Genomic DNA, 25,315 nt, shown 5'->3' with positions numbered 1-25,315 from the left:
TACGCGAGGGTGCCTAAAAAATTTGCCAAATAAATGTTTGCCTTGTGAATACAGTAAAACCTTACCTTTAAAAAACAGATTTGTTGCTTGCAATAAGCGTATTTACTTTGTTGAATTGACAACGGACAAACTCAGCAAGTCTATGCAATGCATGCACAAAACATGTTACATGCATCATTTTTGGATACAAAACTTTTAAGCTGGACATAGCCGACAGCATATAGGCTGCTGCGCCTGTTACGACAAGTAAGACTTTCGAATATTGCATGCCTTCTGGCCATAATAATTGCATGCTGTCATTAAAGAATGCAGCCACATTACTTGCGTTTGCCGAATCCAGCTCGGCTACATTTAAAAGGTAACACTTGTCTTTTTCTTCTTCTTCTTCAAGAACTCCAAATACAAAATTGGCAATATAACGTTGCTCGACGTCTGTTGTTTCGTCTAAGGACACCCATATATATTTATTTTCCACCTTTTTTTTAAATTTTCCGTACATTCGTAGTATAATTTTGGAACGTATCTACGCAGTGTTGTCTCTGATGGCACGTTGTTTTCAGTATATTTTTCTAAAAAATTTACCACGCTGGGATCACGCATTTTTTTCAATGGAATATTAGCTTGCATAAACGTTTTGCAGAGATCCATGCCAAATGAATTTGATTCCTGCTCTTTATATTGTGTCAATAATGTTTGTTCATGTATAGAGTTGGTGGCGCGCCTTTTTGCCGCAGCCACATCTTTTGTTGAACTGAAATGTTGTGTGACGTTGAACATCCGTCCAGCGGTAATCGTTGTGTTGCAGTACAAACAAAAAAGTACACTTTCATCGCAGCGTAAGATGCCTCTATACTGCTCCGTGACTCTTTTTAAAAAAGATTGCTTCGATTCTTTTACTTTCGGCATTTCAACCACTAAACACGTTTGACAACTTGCTAAGAATTTTCTAAGCATAAGCACAATGCAATAGACTGAAACAGCATTGTCGGTGGTGTTATGCTTAGTAAAATATAAAGGTGTAAAAGAGACAACATGAATATTTAACAGAAACAGTGCTGTGAAAAATGGTAAAAAAAGGAATAAAAGGTAAAAATAAGACCTTAAAATGAACAAATACAAAAATATGCAGCATAACCAAATAATTGCAAAAATATGCAGCATAAGCAATATTAAGTAAAATCATAAAATGGGTCACCCTGATCATAACAGAAAATCGGAGATTGACATTGCGGTTAGATGATAACAAATCAAACAAACATGTAACATAACAAATATAACGGAATAGCTTCAGTATTAAAAAAAATTCGATAATAATTTGAGATTAGTGCGTGATATTAAGATATGATGCCGACCCCAAACTCCACGCGAACGGAACCGCGGTTTCAGCCATAGTATTAAATAATTTAAATAAGAAGACAAAAAATAAAAGCAGCACTTTTGCGTTTGGTTTGAACTTCAAATGTCAAAATTATATTTTCTATTTGATAAAGCATATATTCTTTCACCAAAACTCAACATATGTATATACTACTTATTAGAAATGTTACCGCTTGGCGGTATATAATAGAAATCTTTGATAAATTAGCAAGACGATAAATTTGTCACTTCCGTCGAATATACTTGCTTTCATGAAAATACCGTAACTATTAATATATCAAATTAGGTTTTTTTTAAATAAAGTTTACATTTCAACAGAAACATACCATGTGAAGGAACTATGGTAAGTGTTTCTGTACAACTCACCATTAATGTGGTATATATGTTTTTGTAATAATGTTTTATTTCCTTTACTTCAGGTTATATCGCTCATTTGCTGCAAGACCGGCATAAGTCAAAAAAATCGATTCGCCAGAAAACGCGTTTAAAGTTTTCAACTTACTACAACCTTACACGGTGACTCCAACCTTTCACCTCTTCTCAAGCGGAGCATGAATACCTCTTATTCATATGAATTTTTCACTCAACATGAAGTATGATATAACGAACAATTCTGCAGCATTAACTCAAAAATCACGTTTTTTGAATTATGCCGGTCTTGCAGCAAATGAGCGATATGTATGTATTTGTATCGTTCAAATTTGTCGTTTGCTTCAAAAATTTTTGAAACTTATTCAATGAAAATGTTATGTGTGTTGCACACAAAGTGATCAATTACAGATTGAATTTTGTTACGATGCCACGAAGAGGTCGCGCTAATATCAGTCGGCGTTCTTTTTGGCATCAACATACATTAGCAGCCCAACGCACATGACCGAGTACTCGCAGGATGCGATGACATACGTGCGGTATTATGGATCGCGGTCAATCAGCAAGCGATCGTCACTATGTCACAGCGAGACTTTTCAAGCAACAGCTTCTATGGACTTTATCTTGAAACAACGTATATATAGTGCTGTTAGATGCTAGATTACTTCTGTTGAGTGGCAGAGGAGAGGTTTTGCCGCACGCACACATTTTTCTTTGGATATTGAATGGTGGTTACATCAGATCGAATTGATTAAATCATTCAATCATGTGGAAATTCCTGATAAAAGAAAGATTCAGTAGTATACGAAGTGATGAAAACCAATAAGGTTCATAGACCTTGCGGAAACCACAATCCCACTTCGGTTTGCGTGTCTGACAATAAATGCACGAAACAGTATCCAAGTGCTTTTCTTTCGGAAACACAAACTATAAATTATGGATATCCACTCTATCGGCGTCGCTCACCAGACACAAACTGGAAATGATGGATATCAACTCTATCGGCGTCGCTTACCAGATAACAGAACATTCCGCATTCAATTTAAATAGAAGAGTGAATATCGAAGTTGACAACACATGGACCGTACTATATTCACCATTATTGTCTAACTCATATTCAAAACTCATACGAGTATCAATGTTGAGTATAGCAGTTTGGTGTAATCGATAAAATACATTTGTAAGTACGTCACCAAAGGAAGCAACATGACGGTTATTGGTCTTGAACGATACGGTTGAAGCGCTTTGTAGGATGTTTACTTTTTCAATTCATGAACGTTTTCCCACTGTTATGCGTCTCGAAGCTAATTTAGAGAATGACCAAAGAGTGTATTTCAACCCAGGGAATACAGTACAGCCAGTGGTAACACCGCCAGCAACAAAATTAACATTTACGAGTTTTTGCTCAAGTTTTGTCAGTGATCCATTTGCGAGGACATTCGGAAATACCTTGACATTATACATGGAATGCATCGTCGAAGAAATACTTATGCAGAAAGCAAGGCCAACCAGTAGGTGGACATCCGGTCCCAAAAAACGACGATTGTTTCTACTTTGATAAATGTACGCGGTTCAACTTCATTTGAGTCATTGCGTACTGTGAATAATACGGTGTGTGCAATTTTTTTAGAAGAAAGCCAGCAATTACAATTGCTGGAAAATGATAATCACTGGATTGCAAATGAAGTTCGCACACTTTTCGCGATAATAATTTCGACATATAAGCCTTCAAATCAGCGTCTATTATGGGATACGAACAAAAGTTACATTACCGAAGACATTTTACATCGTCTTCGCTAAAAATTGGAAATGAATAAATTCCGGTTGATACTTCCAGTGGTTTATCAATTCCATCAGCCGTTTATCGATTCACGAAAGATGAGCTCATCACGAGGGTTTATCCGAACATTGGCCAAATTATCTTAACTGCGAGTCCTTGAGTGCACGTGCAATGATAGCTGCCAAAAATACCGATGTTGATGACTTAAACTGGAAGATTCAAAGTCAAATTCCCAGAGACTTGCGCTCATACAAATCGATCGATCCAGTGGAATTTCTAAATACTTTGTAGAGGTTTGGTATGCCACTGCATCATTTGCGTCTCAAAGTTGGATCTGTCGTTATTATGTTTTGCAATCTACAAGCGCCGAAACTGTGTCACACACCTATCGAAACACCTATCGAATACAAGGGGCAGAATGCTTGATTCTACGAATTTCTTTGAGTTCTATCTATTTGTCATTTCAGTTCAAACGGATTCCGTTTTCAGTAAAAATTGCATTTGAGATGACAATCATCAGGAAATGTAGGGTATAAATTTGGAGTCGCTATGTTTTTTACACGGCCAAAAATACGTGGCGTTGTTGAGTACGAGTTGGAAAACTATCTACGCATCGGAACAGAAACCAAAAAATGTTGTTTATCAAGCTGCGTTTCATTGAAAAAAACAAGAAATAAGAAATTCAACTTTCTTTTCATTTCAAAACACATATGTGTGTAATTTTACACAGGAAAACAGCTGCAGGCTCAGCTAGTATATATGTATATATATTTACACAACTATTGGTTTCACAGATTTCTGTAAAAATTTAATTCGGATTAGTTTTTGATATTATAAAAAATCCTTAAAAATAATTTATAATTACATATTAGGTTACATGAAATTACAATAAATTAAAAGATAAAAGTACGGTAACACGATTTTATAAAATTTAAACATAGTCATATATGATGTATGTATATATGTATATGTACATATATATATATTAATAAAGTGGGTTATCCTTTATGAAAATTATAGTGCATAAATGTATTTCATAATTAGTAGTTATATGGTCCATATTGAGACCCATGGTAATATGGCCCAGGATAAATTTGCGGTTGTGGGTAACTAGCATAGGGTGGATATGGCGGTTGCTTCTGTGAATACACTATATATTTTAAGAAAGCGTTAGGGCAATGAAAAATATAATTCAAATATTTATAAGTCACCTGGCATTAAATATTGTAAGTTCAGTTGTTCTTCTTTCTCACGTTCGTTCCGTAAGCAAATAGCAGCAGCTGACAGTAAGATTGCCGCTAGTAAACAGGCACCTATTCCAGCCCAGGCAGTGAGATATGACCAATCGTATGTAATTTTTGTGTTATCCCTGAGTACCTAAGTGAATAAAAGGTTTTTATTTTTCTTAACAGTTGCAAGTAATTGCATTAGAGTATTTCAAGTGTATTAGAAAAATTAGGCAGATCGATTGTTAAGTCGATATGTTAGTTTATTATAAATATTAGGTTAAGTTGATGTTAACCACGCTCAGGAAATGATAATACTTAAAGCTTCAATTTAGAGCTTGGGTGGCTCTCCTATTTTCATACTAAATACATATATTTCCTAGATTATTTTGATCGATTGATAAAAACCACGAAAAACGCTACAACTAATTCATACAGCTCAGCCTATAGTTAGCCGTTGCAATCGGCCCAAACTATTTCTATTAATTGTTGCTGATTTCTGTTTTCAAATTTTATATAATAAACCGAAACATGTGGTATATTGCGAAATATTTAACACGCCTTTAATTCTTATAAATTTAGTGATTGCAATCTTAGTATTCTGTTGCTTGCTTTTTTTCAGTTACCGTATTCCATTGTTGGTAATAGTCTTCTCCAACAACTTTCTCTTTTTCAAAAAATTCAACAGTGTGCCATAAGCCCATAGCGCCAGCAGATAGTAAGCAACTTGCTAATAAAAGAATTGATGTAGCTGTTATGGCACCGGATGATCGCTTCCAACATCCAGACAGTCCTGTCCAAAAAGCGCAGAAAATTGTGACAAAGCTAAATAAAAAAGTAAATATATATATATATAGATCATATTTAAAAATAGTTATAGTCTTATGTTACCCGATAACAAATAAAGCTATACAAGACCGCGCTAAGTGTAGTCTGGAATTCGCATCTTCGTTCGAAGTCTTCTCATCATCGATTTGAGGAAAATAGTCTAAGTTAGAGCAATGTGTTTCTATTGGTGACAAGTATGTAGGTACTGAAACGAAATTAAAATTATTCAATACATATTAAGCTTGTATACTTCTTAATTTCATTTTCTTTACTGGTCCGTAAAGAGCTATAATGGATATAACCATTTTAAGATCGAATAACAAAAGATATAGATTTCAGAGTTAGACACTTAATTTTTAATAACACTGTTTTGATTGAAAATATTAAAAAATATTTTTCATTCAACAAAAAATCTATTAATAGCAAATTTTTTTACTCATTTTTTGTTAATATATTGTGACATGCAAAGAGGAAACATGAAATTAATGCCGAAATATTTTAATTACAACTGAATCCTTTCGGAAAATATATGTAACATACGAGGCATTCTCAAAAAATAACGGGAGTTTTCGTTTAAAAAAAAATTATTCGTTTGTCTACAATAGCGATGCGCTTTTATTGTTACCTATGCTTGTAAAACTTGTTTCGATCTGAAGGATGAAAAGAATTCCTGTGGAGGTCTCTGTTGATTAACGTATTATTTTGCCAATAACTGACTTGTTAGGTACAAATCAAAAAATTCACATGATTACCACAGCTACAATAAGCATAAATTCATTTTCAATAAAAAAAATTAAGAACCATAAATAAATTAATATTGTAAGTGGTTAACTATATTCAAAACCCCAAAAGAAATTATACTAAAACAATCGTAAAGTATTTATAATTTAAATTATTTTTAGTTAATAATTACCATATTTCAAAAATATGTAACAATTTAGGAATTCCTTAATGCTTGCAAATTTATTTGCAATATAGAAACTTTATTTAAGAGGTAACGCCAATATTAAATAACACATATCAGTTCAATTTTGCACCACTTTTTTACGCATCTTCTTTTTTACAGGCGTAGACACTGCTTACGCGATTATATCCAAGTTAACAACAGCGCGCCAGTCATTTCTTCTTTTCGCAACGTGGTGCCAATTGGAAATTCCTAGCGAAGCCAGGTTCTTCTCCACCTAGTCTTTCCAACGGAGTGGAGGTCTTCCTCTGTCTCCCCCGGCGGGTATTGCGTCGAATACTTTCAGAGCTGGAGTGTTTTCGTCCATGTGTACCATATGTAAATCATGTGCGCAGCCGCTTTTTTTAATTCGCTAAACCATGTCAATGTCGTCGTATATCTTATCGTTCCATCGAATGCGATATTCGCCGAGGCCAACGCACAGAGGTCCATAAATCTTTCGCAGAACCTTTCTCTAGAAAACTCGTAACGTCGACTCATCAGGTGTTGTCATCGTGCGTTCCTATACACCATATAAGGGGACGGGAATAATAAGTGACTTATAGAGTTTGGTTTTTATTCGTTGAGAGAGGGCTTTACTTCTCCATTGCCTACTCAGTCCAAAGTAGCACCCTTTGGTAATAGTTATTCTGCGTTGGATTTTTTTTTTCAATATTATTCTTGAATCTGCTTTTTTTAAGCCTAACAATAAGTTTTAAAATCTTAAATCTATTTAAAACTAGACAGGCTCAAGCAAGTGATTGAGCTGTTTTGGTGATACGTCGCTCTTTAATACGCAGGCATATCTCTTCTTTTAAGTCGTGTTTGATCGCAGGAATGTACCAAGGCATTAGCCAAAGGGTTTGGGTAATCTAGGAGTTTAGATATATATTAAATTCTGCTGTCTTCTACTTCTTTTTTTACCATAGGGATACCAAGGTCTGTATGGATATTTTCGTTACGCATGTACCATGGTGAACATGTACATATGTACTTGTTCTAAGCATTTTTGATTGAAACCTTTGTAATATATCAATATTAGTTGCACAGGTCGTACCCCACAGTTGAATGCCATACATCCAAATCGGCTTTATGACCGCATTATATAAAAGCACTTTGTTGTCTAGGCTAAGTTTGGAGTTTTTATTTAAAAGCCAATTTAAATTTCTCCACGTGAGCCTTCTATCTAGGTGAATACCAAGATATGTTACTTCGTTCGCTTGGGGTACTAAAATATTGTTTATTTTTACTGGCGGACACATCTTTGGTCTTAGCGAAAATGTAATATGTTTACACATCTGTTCATTCACATTTATACGCCAGTTCGCTAGCCATTCTTCGACAGAACTTAAATGCTTCGCTAATATTCTTGATGCTAAAATGTGGCATTTGTTACGGCTCACTATATCTGTGTCGTCCGCAATAATTGAAGTTAATACATTATTAGCTGTTGGAAGATCTGCTGTATATATGTATGATGTATAGTGTTGGGCCTAAAACACTGCCCTGGGGTACACCAGCCCTTATCTGTCATCAGATATGAAATCTCTCACTTTTACCATAAATTTTCTATTTTTTAAATAAGACTCCAATGTTTTATATAATTCTAAAGGTAGAATTTTTTTAATCTTATATAAAAGACCTTCGTGCCACACCTTATCAAACTATTCTATTGTGCATGTTATCAAACGCCTGAGCAACATCTAGAAATATTGCTGAACAGTACTCCCTGTGCTCAAATGCTTTCCTTATCTCGTTAGTAATTCTATTTACTTGCTCTATTGTGCATGTTTCGCACGAAAACCTAATTGATGCATTGGTATTGTATTATTTTCGTGGAGGAAAGGAAACATCTTTGATAGTAATACTTTTTCAAATACTTTTGAAAGACAGAGTAGAAGACTGATTGGTCTGTATGAAAACGGCTGTGTTAAGTCTTTCCCAGGTTTATCTATCAAGATAATCTGCGACTTTTTCCATGAAATTGGATAGTAACCGAAACTAATTGCATTGAAGAGCAAAGAGAGCACCTCTACAGCAATAATTGGTTACTCAATTAGCATTTTTGGGGAAATATTATCATGTCCCGGCGACTTTTTTGGATTAAGTTCTTTGATAATACCTATAATTTAAGAAGGTGAAGTCTTAAGAGACTCGAGCGACTCTTTAGCTGTGTTGGGTAAGATTGACAGCTTACAGTTGTTCTTGGCAAATTGGATTGAAATACCTTTTCTAGGTGATTTGCAAAGCAATTAGCCTTTTCCTCGTCACTTCGAGCCCAATTTCCACCCAAGTCTCGTATAGGCATGTTTGAGTCAGTTGGTGGCTTCATGGTCTTTTGGCCTTTCCAAAGGGAATTTTGCTTTTTTGAATTTGGACACATTTCAGTGTTCATTTCTTCCTCACGTTTATGCGCTTTTTTTAATTTACGTACAGCAGTTTTTAATTGAACCTGAGTGGAAGTGGAACGATTTATTTGCCTTTTTTTATTTACAAGCATTTCTATTTCTCTATTAGAGACTTTTCTGAAACCAAGCCAAGATTGTAGGCCGAGCTATTCAATTATAGCTTTTGTTTGGTGTTGCTAAGACAGCTGCGCTGGTTATTATATGATTGACTTCTCTTATGCTTTCGTCAATATCTCTTCCTGTATTTATTTTGTACTCAATATTAACGTGACTACTGACGTATTTTTTTATATTTTAGCCAACTCGTTTTATAAGAAGTTAGACCCACTTTTGGATTAACGAATATGAGTTGTTCACACAATTTTATTATTACAGGAGAGTGCCAAAAGAAAGATCAGTACATGTATCAGCTGTTATTTGCGATTTATCTATATTTTTGATTACAGCAAAATCAATTAAATCTGGTATTTTCTTACGATCACTAGGCCAATATGTGGGCTTACCAGGAGATATTATTTCAAGGTTAGTGTGCCTATAACAGTTTGATACAGCTGTCGTCCTTTCGGATTAATAAGACGTGAGCCCCAATGTTGTAATCTCCACCTGCTGGAAATCTTTGACCTAGTGTTCCAAAAAAGTCTTTAAATTCGATTTTTGTAATTTTAAAACGAGGTGGACAGTATATAGCTGTAAGGTTTAAGTCACAACCCCGATTTTTTAGTTATATTGTTGTAGCTTGTAACTGTGGTGTAGCATCAGATTCTAGAGCATAGTGGTTAAAACGATTTCTAATCAACAGTGCCGTGCCGCCATGCGCTTTACCATCCGGATGATTTGTAACATATAGTCTAATTCCCGGTATATTGAAATGATATTTATTTGTTAGATGAGTTTCCGAAATAAGCATTACATCTATATTCGTTTCAGACAGAAATCTGATAATCTCTAATATATGTTGGTTAACACCGTTAGCATTCCATATACAGATATTTAGTAAGCTCATTTTTTACTTAATAAATTTTGCAGCATTTGATTTGTGATTTTATTAAATCTTGGATACACATACACATAAATTGTGCCATACACTGTTTAAGATTTATAATCATAGTTTCAATACCTATTTTGCGGCAGTTGCATTTGCACAATGTTGCCTTTCACCACATTTGCATAGCTTCCTTGCATATTATTATTGTTAGAAGTAATAGGATTTTAACTATTTTTTGTGGTTGCTATAATTTCATTATGGGGTGTTTGTAACATTTGGTTACGACGTGCTTGAATGCTCTGTGACAACTTCGGTTTCAAATCTTTATATACAGAGCAACCTCTGTAGTTAGCAGTGTGATTTACTCCGCAATTGCATCAATTTTATTTAATTCTTCTTTCTTAAGGGTGCACACATACCACACAAACACTGCGTCGAGTGCAGAATGATTTAGTATGCCCATATTCTTGGCAGTTAGCACATTGTACCTGACCGTTTCTTTTATGTGGTTCCTCCACAAATACTGTACGATGCAGCAAATATTTCAAATTATATATTGGATGTGTTTCATTTTTTTTAAGTTGGTTTGAGTTCGGCAACAATTCAATTTTAAACATTGGCTGCGGTACTTTGTTTCTATTAAATATATTTACAACTGTTTTAATTCCAAAACCGCATTCTTCCAATGCTTCTTTGACTTCAATAGAGTCTACGGTGGACTCTATACCCTTAATTACAACAACTAGGCCCTTAGAGCTCTTCTGTTGATACGAATAATAAATTTTGTTTTTAATTGACAAAAATTTAACGATTTCTTATGAAACTTTTTTCAGGACTGAATATTTGTTTCGTCTATATTGCCTTTTTTCAAAGGCACTAATGAAAATAGTTAGTGCCAACAATTTCACTTATTTTATTGGAGGTGGTTTGGGATTAACGACTGTGATGGTACCCTTCGCATCGTCGTCTGAACCATTACTTCCGTTTTATTTTCATTTGGGGTGCCGCCTTGAAACTTTTTAGGATTGACCGCTGACTTTGAAGGACTTAATTTCCTTTTTATACTAACGTAGCGGTCAATGCCAGTTTGTACAGACGGGCCATTTTTGGTTGGTACACTCTCACCTTTCGTTGTGACTTCCTTCGTTGCCTGCGCGTTTGCTGGTACCTGCAAAGTGGTTGCTGTCAGGCCATTTGTTGGTGCCCGATTGTTGTTTTCGGCTGCTACTGCTGACTGCGTTCTTCGCTTCGATTCCTTTTCAGCTTTATTGCCAGTAGTTGTTGGGTCGACAAAACTGAAGTAGGCATTTAAGGAATGCCTACGGCCTTGCTGATGACGCTGGGAAGCACTCATTATTGTTTGTTTGATTTTTTGTTTTCACTTGTTGATTCGGGCACTATTTGTTTATTATTATTAATTTGTGTGCACTGTTTTTAATGTTTGTTTACAATTTAATAAATTGTTTTTTTGTTTACTTTTCGCTTGATTTTATTATTAATTTTTTTTTTTTTGTAAAGACTGAATTCACGGAGCGAATTGAATAACACGTCCGTACTCTCTGAACACACTCTTTGGATTTCGAGGCTGATGTTGTTGTTGCTGTTAATGCTGGTTCCAAAATAGACGAAATTATCTACAACTATTTCGTCTTGCTCTTATAAAGCTGTCTAATGTCATCTCAGTGGTAAAATTTATTACCGCTGTAGTTTTTGGTTATTGACAGTACCGTTAGTGAGCGGGGTTATGGTACGGTAAGAGTTCTTAGAGGATTTCTCTTGAGTGAATTTGATTATTTTTTGCGAGAACAGTTTGAGAGATATGAATATTAAACTTATTAGAAAGTAGAGCCGCGCCCAATTTTTTAAAGTTTTTAGCCCACAAATGCCCCTTCCTACTGAGATCCTCTGTGTAAATTACAGTTCCATATCTTAATTTAGTGCTTATTTATGGCACTTTATAGGATATCCTTTGATGATATTTTGTGAGCGTGGCAGTGATCCGATAATACCCACCTACGAGCTCGTTGTTACTTTTTTGCAAAGGAACATATATACCAAGTGTCATTACGTTATCTCAATTTTACTCCAGACGGATGGAAGGACGAACAGACAGACAGTGAACCGGATTTAAACTCGTCTCATCATCCTGATCATTTATATATACACACATATATGCATATCCTTATCTATCTCGATTAAGGTGACACATACAACCGTTAGGTGAACAGAACCTTTATACTCTGTTGCAAGAGTATAAAAATGCGATACGATAAAAATATACCGAAATTAAACGAACTTAATATAGTATGTTAAGAAAAATATAGTAAGCATACAGTTTTAATATTTGCTTTTGATCTTACTTTTTGCTTTATTTTACAGTTTTTGGTAAAAAAAAGAGTATATACACTTACCCGCATTCAGTGGTGGTCTTTCCTTCGGGAAGCATACTCGGAATAAACCTCTTGTTCGAGGGTAATAAAAATATTTATTGGTCATGCTATTGAAAAGATCATCGGCATCAGTATGTTTTGCAGCAAACATCTAAGTAATTTAAATGTAAAAAAATTAATATTTTACCATATTTATTATAATTATTTTTTATAGAGAAGGAGAAAATTTTGTTGTTTAGCCCGGTCAATAAACCTTAATATGTTATAATATATACAATTTAAATAAGGGGGAAAATCAGGATGATGCACTTACATAAGTATTTTTATTATTTTTTGTAAATGTATAGTAACATAGATCAGTCTTAACTGATTTTGGTGCTGCAAAAGGTAAAACTGATTTGAAGTAAATACATATGGTTCCCTGATATGAACTCTTCAAAAATATCAGTTTTTAGTCTTTCATCGATTTAATAAGGAAACTTTTTTGAAGATATACAATACACGGATGATTTTATCTAATACCTTAACGTATTGCTTCATGAGTTCCAAATTGGTGTGCAATGAAGTTAAAAGTATATTTAGGGTATTCCACCAAACTCGTAAATGCCTCATAAAGTTCATAAACTCGTAAAATTCTGCGCCTTATAAATGAGCTGTCAAAATTTGTATGAAAATAAGTTTACGCGTTTCGTATAAAACTATGAGGCAAATTCGACGCGTATTTGCTTCATAAACTGATATTTAGTTTTAGTGTTGCCTATACTATGCCTATTTACGCGGCTTTTATACGTATGAAAAAAAGGAGCGTTCCAAAAAACTAAAGCGTAAATTTTTGAACTTATAAGTTTCTACATTTACGAGTTTGGTGGAATACCCTAATTATATTTACAAACTAAACTTTGTAATATTTATCTGCCAAGCGTCATGTTGACAGTTGATTATATGAATCAAAGGAATTTATTGTACTTGGGTGCAAGTGACCTAATGGAAGAATGATACTTTTGATACTCTTATATTTCATTGAATGAGCAATAGACCACGATATTGTTTCTCTCTTTGAATCTACATAGATAGATCGTTGTTTTTTGGAGAGTTCTGATCAATTTACTTAAAGCATGTAAAGGCCCTTCCCCCATTTCTGCATCCGATAAATTTGAAAGATATTGCAAAACGCTAATTTTGAAGTACTCTCACACTGGAATAAGTTGTTCATCCGTTTATTTCTGATTAAAGGGCTTGGGTTAATGTTTTGGATGTGCAGCAAAAAGACTTCGATCGAAAGCCGCCAAGGGCCATTACAGAAAAATTATTTTACGGACGATCTGAAGTTAGGAAAAGGAAGGAGAGAGGCGTGGTTAAGTTTTGAAGGGTTAAAAAATAGTTTATCTCGATTTCCGACAAAACTAAGAGTCTGATAGAATCAGAACAGTTTTGGGCAGCCGCAAACGACAACAAATATTTATTATTCCCCGTCAATATATATTTTGAATTGCGCAAAACTTGCCTCTGATAAAAAATATACAAAAGTATGAATTTGTAATAAAATAATATAGTTTGAGGATAAAAACAATCGCAATAGAAGTATTTTAAAATTGTCATATCTCAGATTGAAGTAATCCGAACATTGTCACGCCGTTAACCAAAACCGTATAATGCCAAAAATATGCTCCAAATTAAAACAATAATTTGGGGCAGGGAGTGGTAGTGAGGGGCATCTGTGGGCTAAATAGAACTTTCCATAAATAGTTTATTTTAGGTAGCCACAAAATGTCAACTATGTTGACCTCGGTACATATGACTGACTTTTTACCATTTATGCAATTGATTATACATAACGCTAAACCTACGTTTTCTGCTGCAACGTTGATGAGATTCGCTGACCTTGCGCTTCCCACAGTTTTGTTTGCACGTGTCGTAGTTTCAGCGATTTGGTTGGTGTCGGCTTGTATTAATTTGTATCTTATGATTTTAATGCATCATACTCTTTAAATTATGGATTTCTAACTAATGCCCCCTTCACGCGTCCTTTTCTCGGCCTTTGAATCTTTGGGTGTGTTGAAAATTTGATTCAGACCGGTTGCGATAGTTTAATTGATTGTTCTGTGCTGTTTTGTATAAGATATTTTCCAAAAATTAAGATGATGCTGGCTGCATGTTTTGCACTATTTGCTGTTTCTCACAAGTTTACTTTTATGTATTGTTAAAGTTTAGCTCTTTCAGCATCTCCAGCGAGGGGGAATTTTTGAGTGGTGCGGATGAAGATTGTAGTATATTTTAGCGCTGATTTTAATAGTTGTGTTGGTGTACAAAACAATAAATGTTCCTTTTAATGTTGCAGATTAATTGTTAACAAAAATTTTACCCTTGCAGAATGGCAAACGACTTTTTAGAAGACTATTGGTTCATTAATCAATACTTAAATCTACTACATTACTATTTAAATATTTATGTTTACAATAGTTTTTTTTTATTCCATAGTTTTTCTCTTCACAATTGAGAGTTGTATTGAAAGTGATTTTACTAATTCTTCAATTATTTTTTTACAAATTTGGTTATCTATGGTTGGAAGGCTTACAATATAAATTATAATTTTTACTATTAGTTGCAATTTTTATTTTCGTCTTTGTCTATTACCTTCCTTGCGCTATCTACATATATGAAATGACGATTTGACAAGATAAAGCAATTTATTATATTGGCCTTGTCCAATGTATTGCTTATGCGATATTTAGAACTTCTTTGCTTGTATCTTAACTGTAAGAATGATTTTATTTCTATTTTTTTTGCATATTTTTAATTATATTATTCGTAATATTTCTTATTTCAACAATATTATCTATTGTGAGTTAAATAATTACTGATTGGTTATTATTATCTTGCAAAACATTGTTTATTTTACTTGAAATAATTTCGTACAATTTTGTATATTTTTCCCGTTTGTAGTCTAGCTGTTCTTTATTCTACTGTTATAAGTTGTGAGTTGAAATAATCGAGTATCTGTACTTCCGTCCAGCGTAGCGGTAGTAATATTCTAGTAAAGAACTACAGTACCTTAACTTTCATATTCTACTATTGTTAATTATTTGTCCTGTTTCCGTTAACACGGTATTTTCTTAAACTATTTCCCTACTGTCTGCTCTTGTAGAACCCCCGAAGGGGATCTAGTGACCGATGCCCAGAGCATACTTAAATTATGGAGGGAACACTTCTCCAGCCTGCGGAATGGCAGTGAACGCACAACACCAGGAGAAGGCGAACCCGATTCCCCAGTCGATGACGATGGAGCAGACGGTCCGTTGCAGAACAACAAAGCAGCGGGAGCCGATGGATTGCCGGCCGAGCTATTCAAACACGGTGGTGAAGAACTGATAGGGAGCATGTATCAACTTCTCTGCAAAATATGGTCGGACAACAGCATGCCCAACGATTGGAATTTAGTGTTGCTCTGCCCTAGGGATGGCAAAATTGGTTACAGAATCGATTCTCGATTCTGACTATTTTTCTATATTTTTCGATTCTAAGAATCGATTATCCGGGGGCAAAAATCGATTCTTTCGATTCTAATCGATTTTAAATTAAAAGGATAAAAATTTATTTATTAAATCACAAGGCATAAATTGAATGAATAATTCAAATCGATTAAATAAAACACAAAAATAGTTAAAAACAATTATATTGTTTTGCTTATAAATAAGGTACAGGGAACATTACATTTCATTTCACAAAAATAGTTAAAAAAAATTATATTGTTTTGTTTATAAATAAGGTACAGGGAACATTACATTTCATTTAATTTTTTTTTAAATAATTCAAATTGTATCTGGTGTACTACCTCTATCTACTATCGACCGATTAATAAATTGCCTTAATTCAATTGGTACTCCACCCGCTTCAGTAAATTTTTCATAGAAAAGTTTCTTGACCGTTTCTTAAGGTTTTTTTATATGAAGTTTTTACATTTCTTGAGAGCTGGATACTAAGCTTATAACTTGAAACTGGTCACTTAATTAATAGTAAAGTCGAATGTCAAGAATCGATTCTTAATCGACTCCGACTACTGAAGATCGATTCCGAAAACTCGAGTATTTTACGAGAAAACTCGATTCTCGAGTAGAATCGGAATCGAGTTTGCCATCCCTACTCTGCCCAATCCACAAAAAAGGAGACCCCACAATCTGCGCCAACTACCGTGGGATAAGCCTCCTTAACATCGCGCATAAGATTCTATTGAGCGTATTGTGTGAAAGATTAAAACCCACCGTCAACAAACAGATTGGACCTTATCAGTGCGGCTTTAGACCTGGAAAATCAACAACCGACCAGATATTCACCATGCGCCAAATTTTAGAAAAGATCCGTGAAACGAGAATCGACACACACCACCTCTTCGTCGATTTCAGAGCTGCTTTCGACAGCACGAAAAGCAGCTGCCTCTATGCCGCGATGTCTGAATTTGGTATCCCCGCAAAACTAATACGGCTGTGAAAACTGAAGTTGAGCAAAGCCAAAAGCTCCGTTAGGATTGGGAAGGACCACTCCGAGTCGTTCGATACTAAACTAGGTTTCAGACAAGGCGACTCCCTATCGTGCGACTTTTTCAACCTGCTGCTGGAAAAAATAATTCGAGCTGCAGAACTTAATAGAGCAGGTACAATCTTTTATAAGAGTGTACAGCTGTTGGCGTATGCCAGTGATATTGATATCATTGGCCTCAACACCCATGCCATTAGTTTTGCTTTCTCCAGACTGGAAAAGGAAGCAATGCAAATGGGTCTGTCAGTGAACGAGGGCAAGACGAAATATCTCCTGTAATCAAACAAACAGTCGTCGCACTCCCGACTTGGCACTCACGTCACTGTTAACAGTCATAACTTTGAAGTTGTAAATAGTTTCGTATATTTGGGAACCAGTGTAAACACCACCAACAATGTCAGCCTGGTCATGTTGTCCGAATGGACGAAAACACTCCAGCTTTGAAAGTATTCGACGCAGTACCCGCCGGAGGAAGCAGAGAAAGAGGAAGACCTCCACTCCGTTGGAAGGACCAAGTGGAGAAGGACCTGTCTACGCTTGGAATATCCAATTGATGCAACGTAGCGAAAGAAGAAACGATTGACGCGCTTTTGTTAACTCGGCTATAATCGCGTAAGCGGTGTCTACACTAATTAAGAAGAAGATTTCCCTACTGAATGGAGTACTTAGCTCAGATCCTAATCTCCTATTATTCTTAACTAAAATTACTTTTCTTGGTAGATAAGCCTTTATTTCCTGCGTATTCTCATCATGGTATTCGTTATCCTTGCTTTGTTTGGATATGTTGGTAATGAAATTTGTACAAATTTCAGTTGGTTGGGATGTCTCTCGTACTTTTTTTTCCTTACAAACGGTGCAGTTGGCTATTATTCGTTTTATTTTAACATACTGGGGAAATATTTTCCTTCGAGAGTGCTGCTCTTACATGTGTCTTTCTTGTTCGTTACTAATATCTTCAACCATTTTTTGGGTGGATCGGCTTTTAATATTACCGAAGTGAATAGGATATATATTTTTGATCATACCCATGTTGTCCACCATTATCGTTTCTTCTAATATGACTTCCATTTATAAAAGATGAGTTAAGGTATCGTTTCATGTAAGAAATCACTAATTTTTCGTTGTACTCTGGTCTGTAATTATATGTCTATGAACAGTTGCAAAAATTATCTTTAAATGACATGAAGGTATTTTGCCAAGCTTGAAAAAAATTTGCTTTTTGAAATCATTGATTAACTTATGACTTGATCTTTGTCGTTATGATTTGTAGGAGAGAGTGTATCGATCTTCTTGAAAGAGAGTCTGCAACTACATTTTTTACCATGTTAGTAAGTTAGCTCGTAATTATAATCTTCTAAAATAGCTTTCCATCGTTTCGTTTTACTGTGGTTGTTTTCGTCAGGTTCGGACACTTATTAATAATATTATTAATTTTATTTTGTTGTTTTAAAGAGGGGCAATTCTGACATTATTAAATCGTGTGATAACTGCTGCCTTATAACTTTGAAATTAATTTGATTTTTTGAAAATCATTTTAGAAAGATGTTTTAGGCTATACATATAAACTGTTAAAATAGGTAAGACAATTTTCTGATAGTGTGTTAAAATTTCTAGACCGGAATTGCCTTCTAAGCAAAATGTAGCTATGAAATAAGTGAGTGTGGTACTTTTTTACACTCTCTTACTAATTAATTTAGAATACAAAGTTTTTAGAAAAAAGGGTAAAAGATTGTATCGTAAAAAAAAAAAAATCCAATCATAAATAAATAAATACTATTCTTTACTGACATTTTGTCAAAATAATGGGCGATCGTTAATTTTATTCTATCAAACAGTTAACAAATCTATTCAAAACATTTTAAACTGTGAGCTTTAACTTGTTCTATTTACTATAATAGTGATGGTTTTCATAATATCTATGAACCGGACGCTCTATTAAGCGGACATATCCATTAACCGTGCGATTCTGTACTGTGATGCAGTCTCTAAATTTGAGATTTTAAATTAGAGACAATTTTTGAGATTTAGACGATTTTGCTATTCTGTAAGTGACAGTCACATTTCATTATTCGGAGATGTTTTTACTTTAATGAAAATAAATATGTCGATAACAAATATTAAATTTTCTATAACATAGTTAAAAAACATAATTATCCATAAAAATAAAAATATATATTGACTTTGTTTCATAATATTTACGAAGTTAACGTAAAATTGATTTATTTTTAACCTTTTCGTATTTGAGTTGCTTACAAAATATAAAAAAAAACGATAATCGATTAATATCTATGATGATCTCTATTCCGTATATTCAAAATGGCAGTCAAGAGTTCTATTTAGTTGATCTGCTAACTATTCGGTCTCAAATTTGAGTCAATATTTTGAGACTAATGCTAGAGACCGTTTAATGAATAGTAACTAGTCACAAATTGATACTTTACCTCAAAATGTCTCAAATGAGGCTAGAGACTGGTTACAGAATCCCGCTATTAACTGTATTAATTTATGATATGAAAATTTTAATGCACAAACCAAGGATAAAGGGATGGCCAAACTTATTCCAGTGCGAGAGCGCCTCAAAATAAGCGTTTTTTATATAATTTTCCATTGTAGCCAGATCGGGAAAAATAGTGATTTTTAGGCATTTAAATAAAAATACCCAACATTTATTACAATTTAAAATTGTATTATATTGGACTTCTAATATACCGCGAAACTATTTAAATAATTTTTAATAACGTGAATTAAGCCCGCTATTTCTCAATTTATACATGTTTTAAATCATTGGTAATTGTAAGTTAATATTACTACACATCACATTGCAAAACGTTTCATGAAATATATTAAAATTTCGCATTTTCTTTAGTTTTCATTCTTTTACATTTTCTATTAGCGATCTTGAACGGCGGCAACAAATCCCTCCGTTCACATACATATATTTCGGTTCCAGTCATTCCGATTGCAAAACGTCAAAACCTATCAGATCCAGTCAACTGTCAAAGTTCGGTTCATGAGCGGTTCTCACATTTCCAGTGACAGGAGAGTTAGACATCTCTTTAGCTCTGGCACAAACTGTTTTATTGTTTAAAAGCAAAAGTAAAATCGATATCTGTCAATGAACAACATCCTTTAGCGAATAAAGGTGTTGTTGAATAAATAGCAATGGGGTTTGCTAAAAATTTATGGTCAGGAATACAATGTATAAAAACATAAAAAAAAATATATTTTTTATAATCTCAGAAAATGAAGTTTAATTTTTGTTCTTTATCAAATGTCTTCATATTTAGTAGGAAATCACTATTTTGAAATTAAGCTTATACCATTAAAATTTTGAAAAAAAATATTCTTATTTACGCTGTCATCGAAGCGGTTCAAAGTATTATTTATAATTTCGATAATATTGTCAAACATTTTTTGTTCTTTTTAATTACGTTTACAACTTGAAAGCGAAGTGCGGAATATGTGGTGCAGATTGGTAAAGATCGATCTTACTTGGTATCCTCTACTATATCATTATATTATTATATCATTAGATTTGAAACCGACTAAGTTTTAGACTTAGGGTTTTAATAGTTTTCATTAAAGACTTAATTTACGAATATAATCACCAAGATTGAAATTTTTACCTATTAGTAGGTCGATAAACTAGGGTTGGAAAATTATAGACTTACCTATAGTACGTATACTAGGAACTATACGCTAGTATGTATAAATTGAGAATATTATATCTAAATAAAGTTTACGGAAAACAAAATTTTCATTTTTGAAAATTTGACAATTTTTTTAAATAAATAAAAAAAATATAAAACAAAAATCGGCCCACTCCGGGATTAGCAGGGATAGTTGTCAAATTAATTGAAGTTTTTTTTTTAGGAAAAAACTTCCAAAAAATGGCGATTTTACCGATTATTTTATATAATTGATCGTGTTAAATTTTTTTCGTGTATTTTTTCGGAAAGTTCATTCAAAAACAAAAATTAAAAAAAAAGGTCCCCAAAAGTCAATTTCTGCAAAAGTTGTTGCTATTTGAAAATAAAAAAAGCATTTTTTTGAAAAATTCATAACTTTTTTGAAAATATTCTCAAAAATGTTTTTCAAAGGGTAGAAAAGTATGGATAAGTTTCGGCAAAAACCTAAAGGGGTCGGTTTCAAAAGTGGTCGATTTGATATGGAATACCCCAATATAAAAGAAAGTCGTGTTAGTTACACCATTTATAACTCAAGAACAGCTGAACCGATTTAGCTGAAAATTGGTGGGGTAGTAGCTTAGAACCAGGGGACAGATATAGGTTACTTTTTAGCTCTTTATGTTAAAAGTCAATACAATTCATAAATACCAAAATTATATGTCAAATCATATGCATGTGTTAAAAATGTATGTAAGAATCATTTGGAAATTGTATTACTTAAAAAGAGAAGGAATTAAGTAAAAAAAAAACACAGAGCTAATGCGGGAGAACACTAATTTTCGAATGCATGCATAATTAATATATGGGTTATACTAGTTGTTGCTATTGAACCAGACGTCCTTTTTTGGACGAAACCGTCAAATATTTTTAATATCAAAACAAAAAATGGCATTGACATTTTCGTCGTCAAGGCATTGTGACTACTTTACCCAAATGCATTCATAACAAACCGAAATAGCGGAATAACTGCAGTGTTAATAAAAGCGTCTATTATAATTTGAGGTATACAGAAATACAGATTGCACAGAGCAATACAATATTCAAATGCAAACGGTGAAGTATATGCGTACAATTTCAAACAGATCCATCCTCAAAAATAATACAATTGCTAAATATTGGGAATGGTAGCATAGAACCAGAGATAAAGAGGTGTCCAACTCCTCTCTCACTGGAAGTGAGCGAGCAATTGCTAAACGTCAAAACCTACTGAACTTTGACAGCTAATCGAGTTCAGTAGGTTTTGACGTTTAGCAATTGGAAACGAGCGATGGCCAGACTGAAAACTTTCCAAAAAAATATGTAAACGGAGAGATTTGTTGCACTTACAAAATATGTAAAACAATGAAAATTAAATAAATTTATCAAATCTAAATGTATTTGATGAAACATTTTGTAATATCAAGCATCATAGTATTATTTTCAATGGAAAATTATTAAAAACATTTATTGATTAAGAGCTTAAAAGCTTAAAACCTTTTATTGGGTATTGAAAAGTCAAAAGTCAGTTGTTTTAACATGCCATACAAAGATTTAAATAGATTCTCTATGTATTAAATAACCACTAAATAGTAATTTTTATTCTTACTAAATGTTGGGTGTTTTAATTTAAATGTCCAAATATTTGTATTTTGTCCAATCTGGCCATAATGGAAAATGTTATAAAAAACGCTTATTTTGAAGCGCTCTCACACTGGAATAAGTTGGACATCCCTTTATTCCTGATAGAACTGCAACCACATACACAGTGCAATAGATCATAACTGCTTCAGTAATCAGTCGATGAATACTATACCACGTGCATCCCAAAAGAGTGATGGCATAACCTTGCCAGCCGATTTTCTACGCTTGAGGAGTGGTATGCAGGCCGCTAGGCCGACTGTTGATTGGACTACAATGTGAAATGATGAAGCCATGTTTTTATTGTCACATATCGACGCAAAACTTCGATTTTATTACGCTCAAACACTTCTCAGAATCAGCAATTCGTTGTTTTTGTTGGATTATGAACTTGGGCGGCACCCACTTTACACAGAGTCCACTACTTTTATTGGCTTCGGTGCTCATTTCGCCTCTTTCCAACTTAGCAAATCTCTTTACAAAGGTTGCAGAGTTGGTGCAGAGCCCAAATACAACAGTATTTTTCCCCAAAAAACAATGCTTAATTAAAAAACGAAATGCCTTTGATCTATTTTTTGTAAACTAACAAAAGTTGCTTCTCCCAAAATAGTATACTTCATTACATATGTATGTACCAGTAAAGTGCGGACGGGTCCTCGGGGTTAAAATAAAAATTTGTGTTTTTAATTTTTCCCACATTTATTAATTTTTTTTTTGAATCAACAAGAACTAACAATTTTAATTAGATCACCAGGTTAGCACATATCACCTTTTTTTCTTTCTTAAATTTTTAGCAAAATACATATCTCAAATCCGATTGGGTGGCGATTCCTACGATTTTCTAATAAAAATTAACGAAATTAATGGCCAACCATACCTCTAACTTATTCCTGTTTACTGGAAACCTACCGACCAGACTCAAAACTTTGCGAGCCAACCATCCCCATACCTTTCCTATTATATTGATGTCATGTGAATACGGTGTCCACTGCATTAAATGATGTTTTGTCCTTCAATCTGAGACTAAGCCCCTTGTGAATCGGTGCTCTATGATATCGTGCAAAGTTCTAAACAATTTTTAAAATGAAAAAAGACAATTTCCAGTACTTTTTATACGTCTTTGCATTCATATTAGTATTCAACACTTGCGATGCGCTTGTATCATATCAATAGATAAATACCAATATCCATAAATCCAACTGATGTTCCTCCTTCCGAAGATTATGGTAGTAAAAACAATCACCTGAACACACAACATTATTGAATCGGACTTTACGTCCATGTGCTCCCTGTTTTTTTTTTTCGGAGAGTCTTAGGTGGTACAAATTACTATGCTAGCCTGATGATGCAAAAATAAAGCACAACTTGAAATAAGTACAGTAAATAGCAAAATCGTATAATGGTACATTCTTATCGCCTGTATTCTTTACCAGTGATTGCCCATACAAAGATAAAAAATAGAGAACAATAAAGTAGCTAAAAGTTAATAACAAAAGAAATTTGAAGCAATTGGGCTAATGAAGGTGTGCTAATCTGATGAAATGCCGTGGAAGTAAATCTGTTGAGTGGCAATTGGTGACATTCTGTATATTTAACCAGAAAATTTTAAGTCCAGAAAGGACTTTCAAAAAAAAATTACAAAGGACGTAGTGAATGTAGTGTCAAAAAGCTTCATATTTCTTTTTCCCATGAATTTCTAATTTAAATTTTGATCAAATTGTGTCATTAACAATTTATTCGTATTCAGTTTTAACTCAAAAAACACATTTTCATTCTTTGAATTCTTTGAAAAATTTTGTTTTGATTCATACAAAAGTGTGATACCATAATATTATTTTGAATAATACCTGACATACATATAATGCATACAGTTTATCAGAGACCCAGTCATTAGCAAGAATTAACAACTTATAACATAGTTATTTTTTCTACTTTCGGTTTTATCACTCAGTGTAGAATAACTATAATATAACTAACTAATATTTATAGTTCATAATAAAATATAAACTAAACATGTGAAAGCTACTAATATTTCTATCATGAATACTGGTTTATTTTAATATACGAAGTTTAAATAAAGCACTATTATTTACATATATGTATGTACATTTGTATGTATATATACACTTATGTACATATGTATGTATGTATATTTCGAGATATATGTACATACATACATATATGCACAACTATTGAGCATAAATAGCAAAATATAGCTCAAACCGGTTTTACACAGACACAAAAATAACTATGAAAGCACTCATAATTCCGAAAATCAAAATTACAGCAGGTATGCAGGTAACTCAAGTAAACGTTTCGTTAGCTATTCACATACTTAAGATATTTTTATGCAAGCATAAGTACATTTTCATACAGGTTAATACGAACATATTTACAAATATATATAATATATGTACATATACATACATATGTTTTAATTTTTAGGCGTTCGACAAAAGGTTCATTATGCATTTGTATAAGACGCATTCCATTCACACCTCACATATACAAAGGCATACTTATACTACAAGCATAATATAATATGTATGTACATATTGTACGTAGCATTAGAGAAAAGAAAACTAAGCTATGCCCATAAAATACACGTTGTAGAAAGTTAAAACTTTATTTAATATATGTGCGTGCAATGTAAGTTATTTTTAATCATATATAACGCGATTGTATTTTTATTTTCTTAAAGATAAATTATTTATGCCCTAGTAAACACTTTTTACTTTACTCACCTGGATATTACTTCTTTTAACGTCATAGTATAACCAGTTATCTGTAGAAAAGGCGATTGCTAATAAAGCCGTTGCAATTATTGCAGATATTGTTGCGATAGAAAGCGTAACTGCTGAGCACGGCATTCTGGACCTTCATATATTTCTAGTAGTGTTTTTATTCTATAAAATTCGAATTACAGCTGTTTTTATACAAATATTTATTTAAAATTATTACTGTTCCCAGCTTTAAAGTATACTTCTTTGAAGATGTCAGAGTCGATACTAATATCTAAATACGTTTGTGAACTCGAAGACAATGCCTCCGTAAATCTGGATTTAACTTCGCTCAAATTAGTTAAGAGTTGAGTCAAATAAAAACTCAAGAGAATACAAAAGCGTAAATCGGCTTGTAAAAATGAGTAAATGGTATATAGTTATGTACTT

The 25,315-nt window shown here is 33.5% G+C and overlaps 1 protein-coding gene across 2 annotated transcripts; it reads right to left on the bottom strand.

Annotated features, from left to right (window-relative positions):
• Nucleotides 1-4,308: 4,308 nt before the first annotated feature.
• On the bottom strand, nucleotides 4,309-25,189 carry LOC105225204 (uncharacterized). Of its 2 annotated transcripts, XM_011203588.4 has the most exons (7): nucleotides 25,107-25,189; nucleotides 24,890-25,051; nucleotides 12,328-12,457; nucleotides 5,644-5,785; nucleotides 5,379-5,577; nucleotides 4,738-4,903; nucleotides 4,309-4,676 (listed from the first exon to the last, which is right to left on the bottom strand). In XM_011203588.4, exons 2-7 carry the CDS (start codon nucleotides 25,013-25,015, stop codon nucleotides 4,567-4,569), a joined length of 873 nt encoding a protein of 290 aa, XP_011201890.1. In that variant the 5' UTR covers nucleotides 25,016-25,051; nucleotides 25,107-25,189; the 3' UTR covers nucleotides 4,309-4,566. The 2 variants fall into 2 exon arrangements, with proteins under 2 accessions (XP_011201890.1, XP_049310678.1); XM_049454721.1 differs by having other exon boundaries at nucleotides 24,890-25,168.
• Between the last annotated feature and the right edge of the window lie 126 nt (nucleotides 25,190-25,315).

The sequence above is a fragment of the Bactrocera dorsalis genome, chromosome 4 (assembly GCF_023373825.1).
Source record: "Bactrocera dorsalis isolate Fly_Bdor chromosome 4, ASM2337382v1, whole genome shotgun sequence".
Taxonomy (NCBI): domain Eukaryota; kingdom Metazoa; phylum Arthropoda; class Insecta; order Diptera; family Tephritidae; genus Bactrocera; species Bactrocera dorsalis.
Note: the sequence above shows the minus strand (reverse complement) of the source record. Positions and strands in the feature narration are given on the sequence as shown.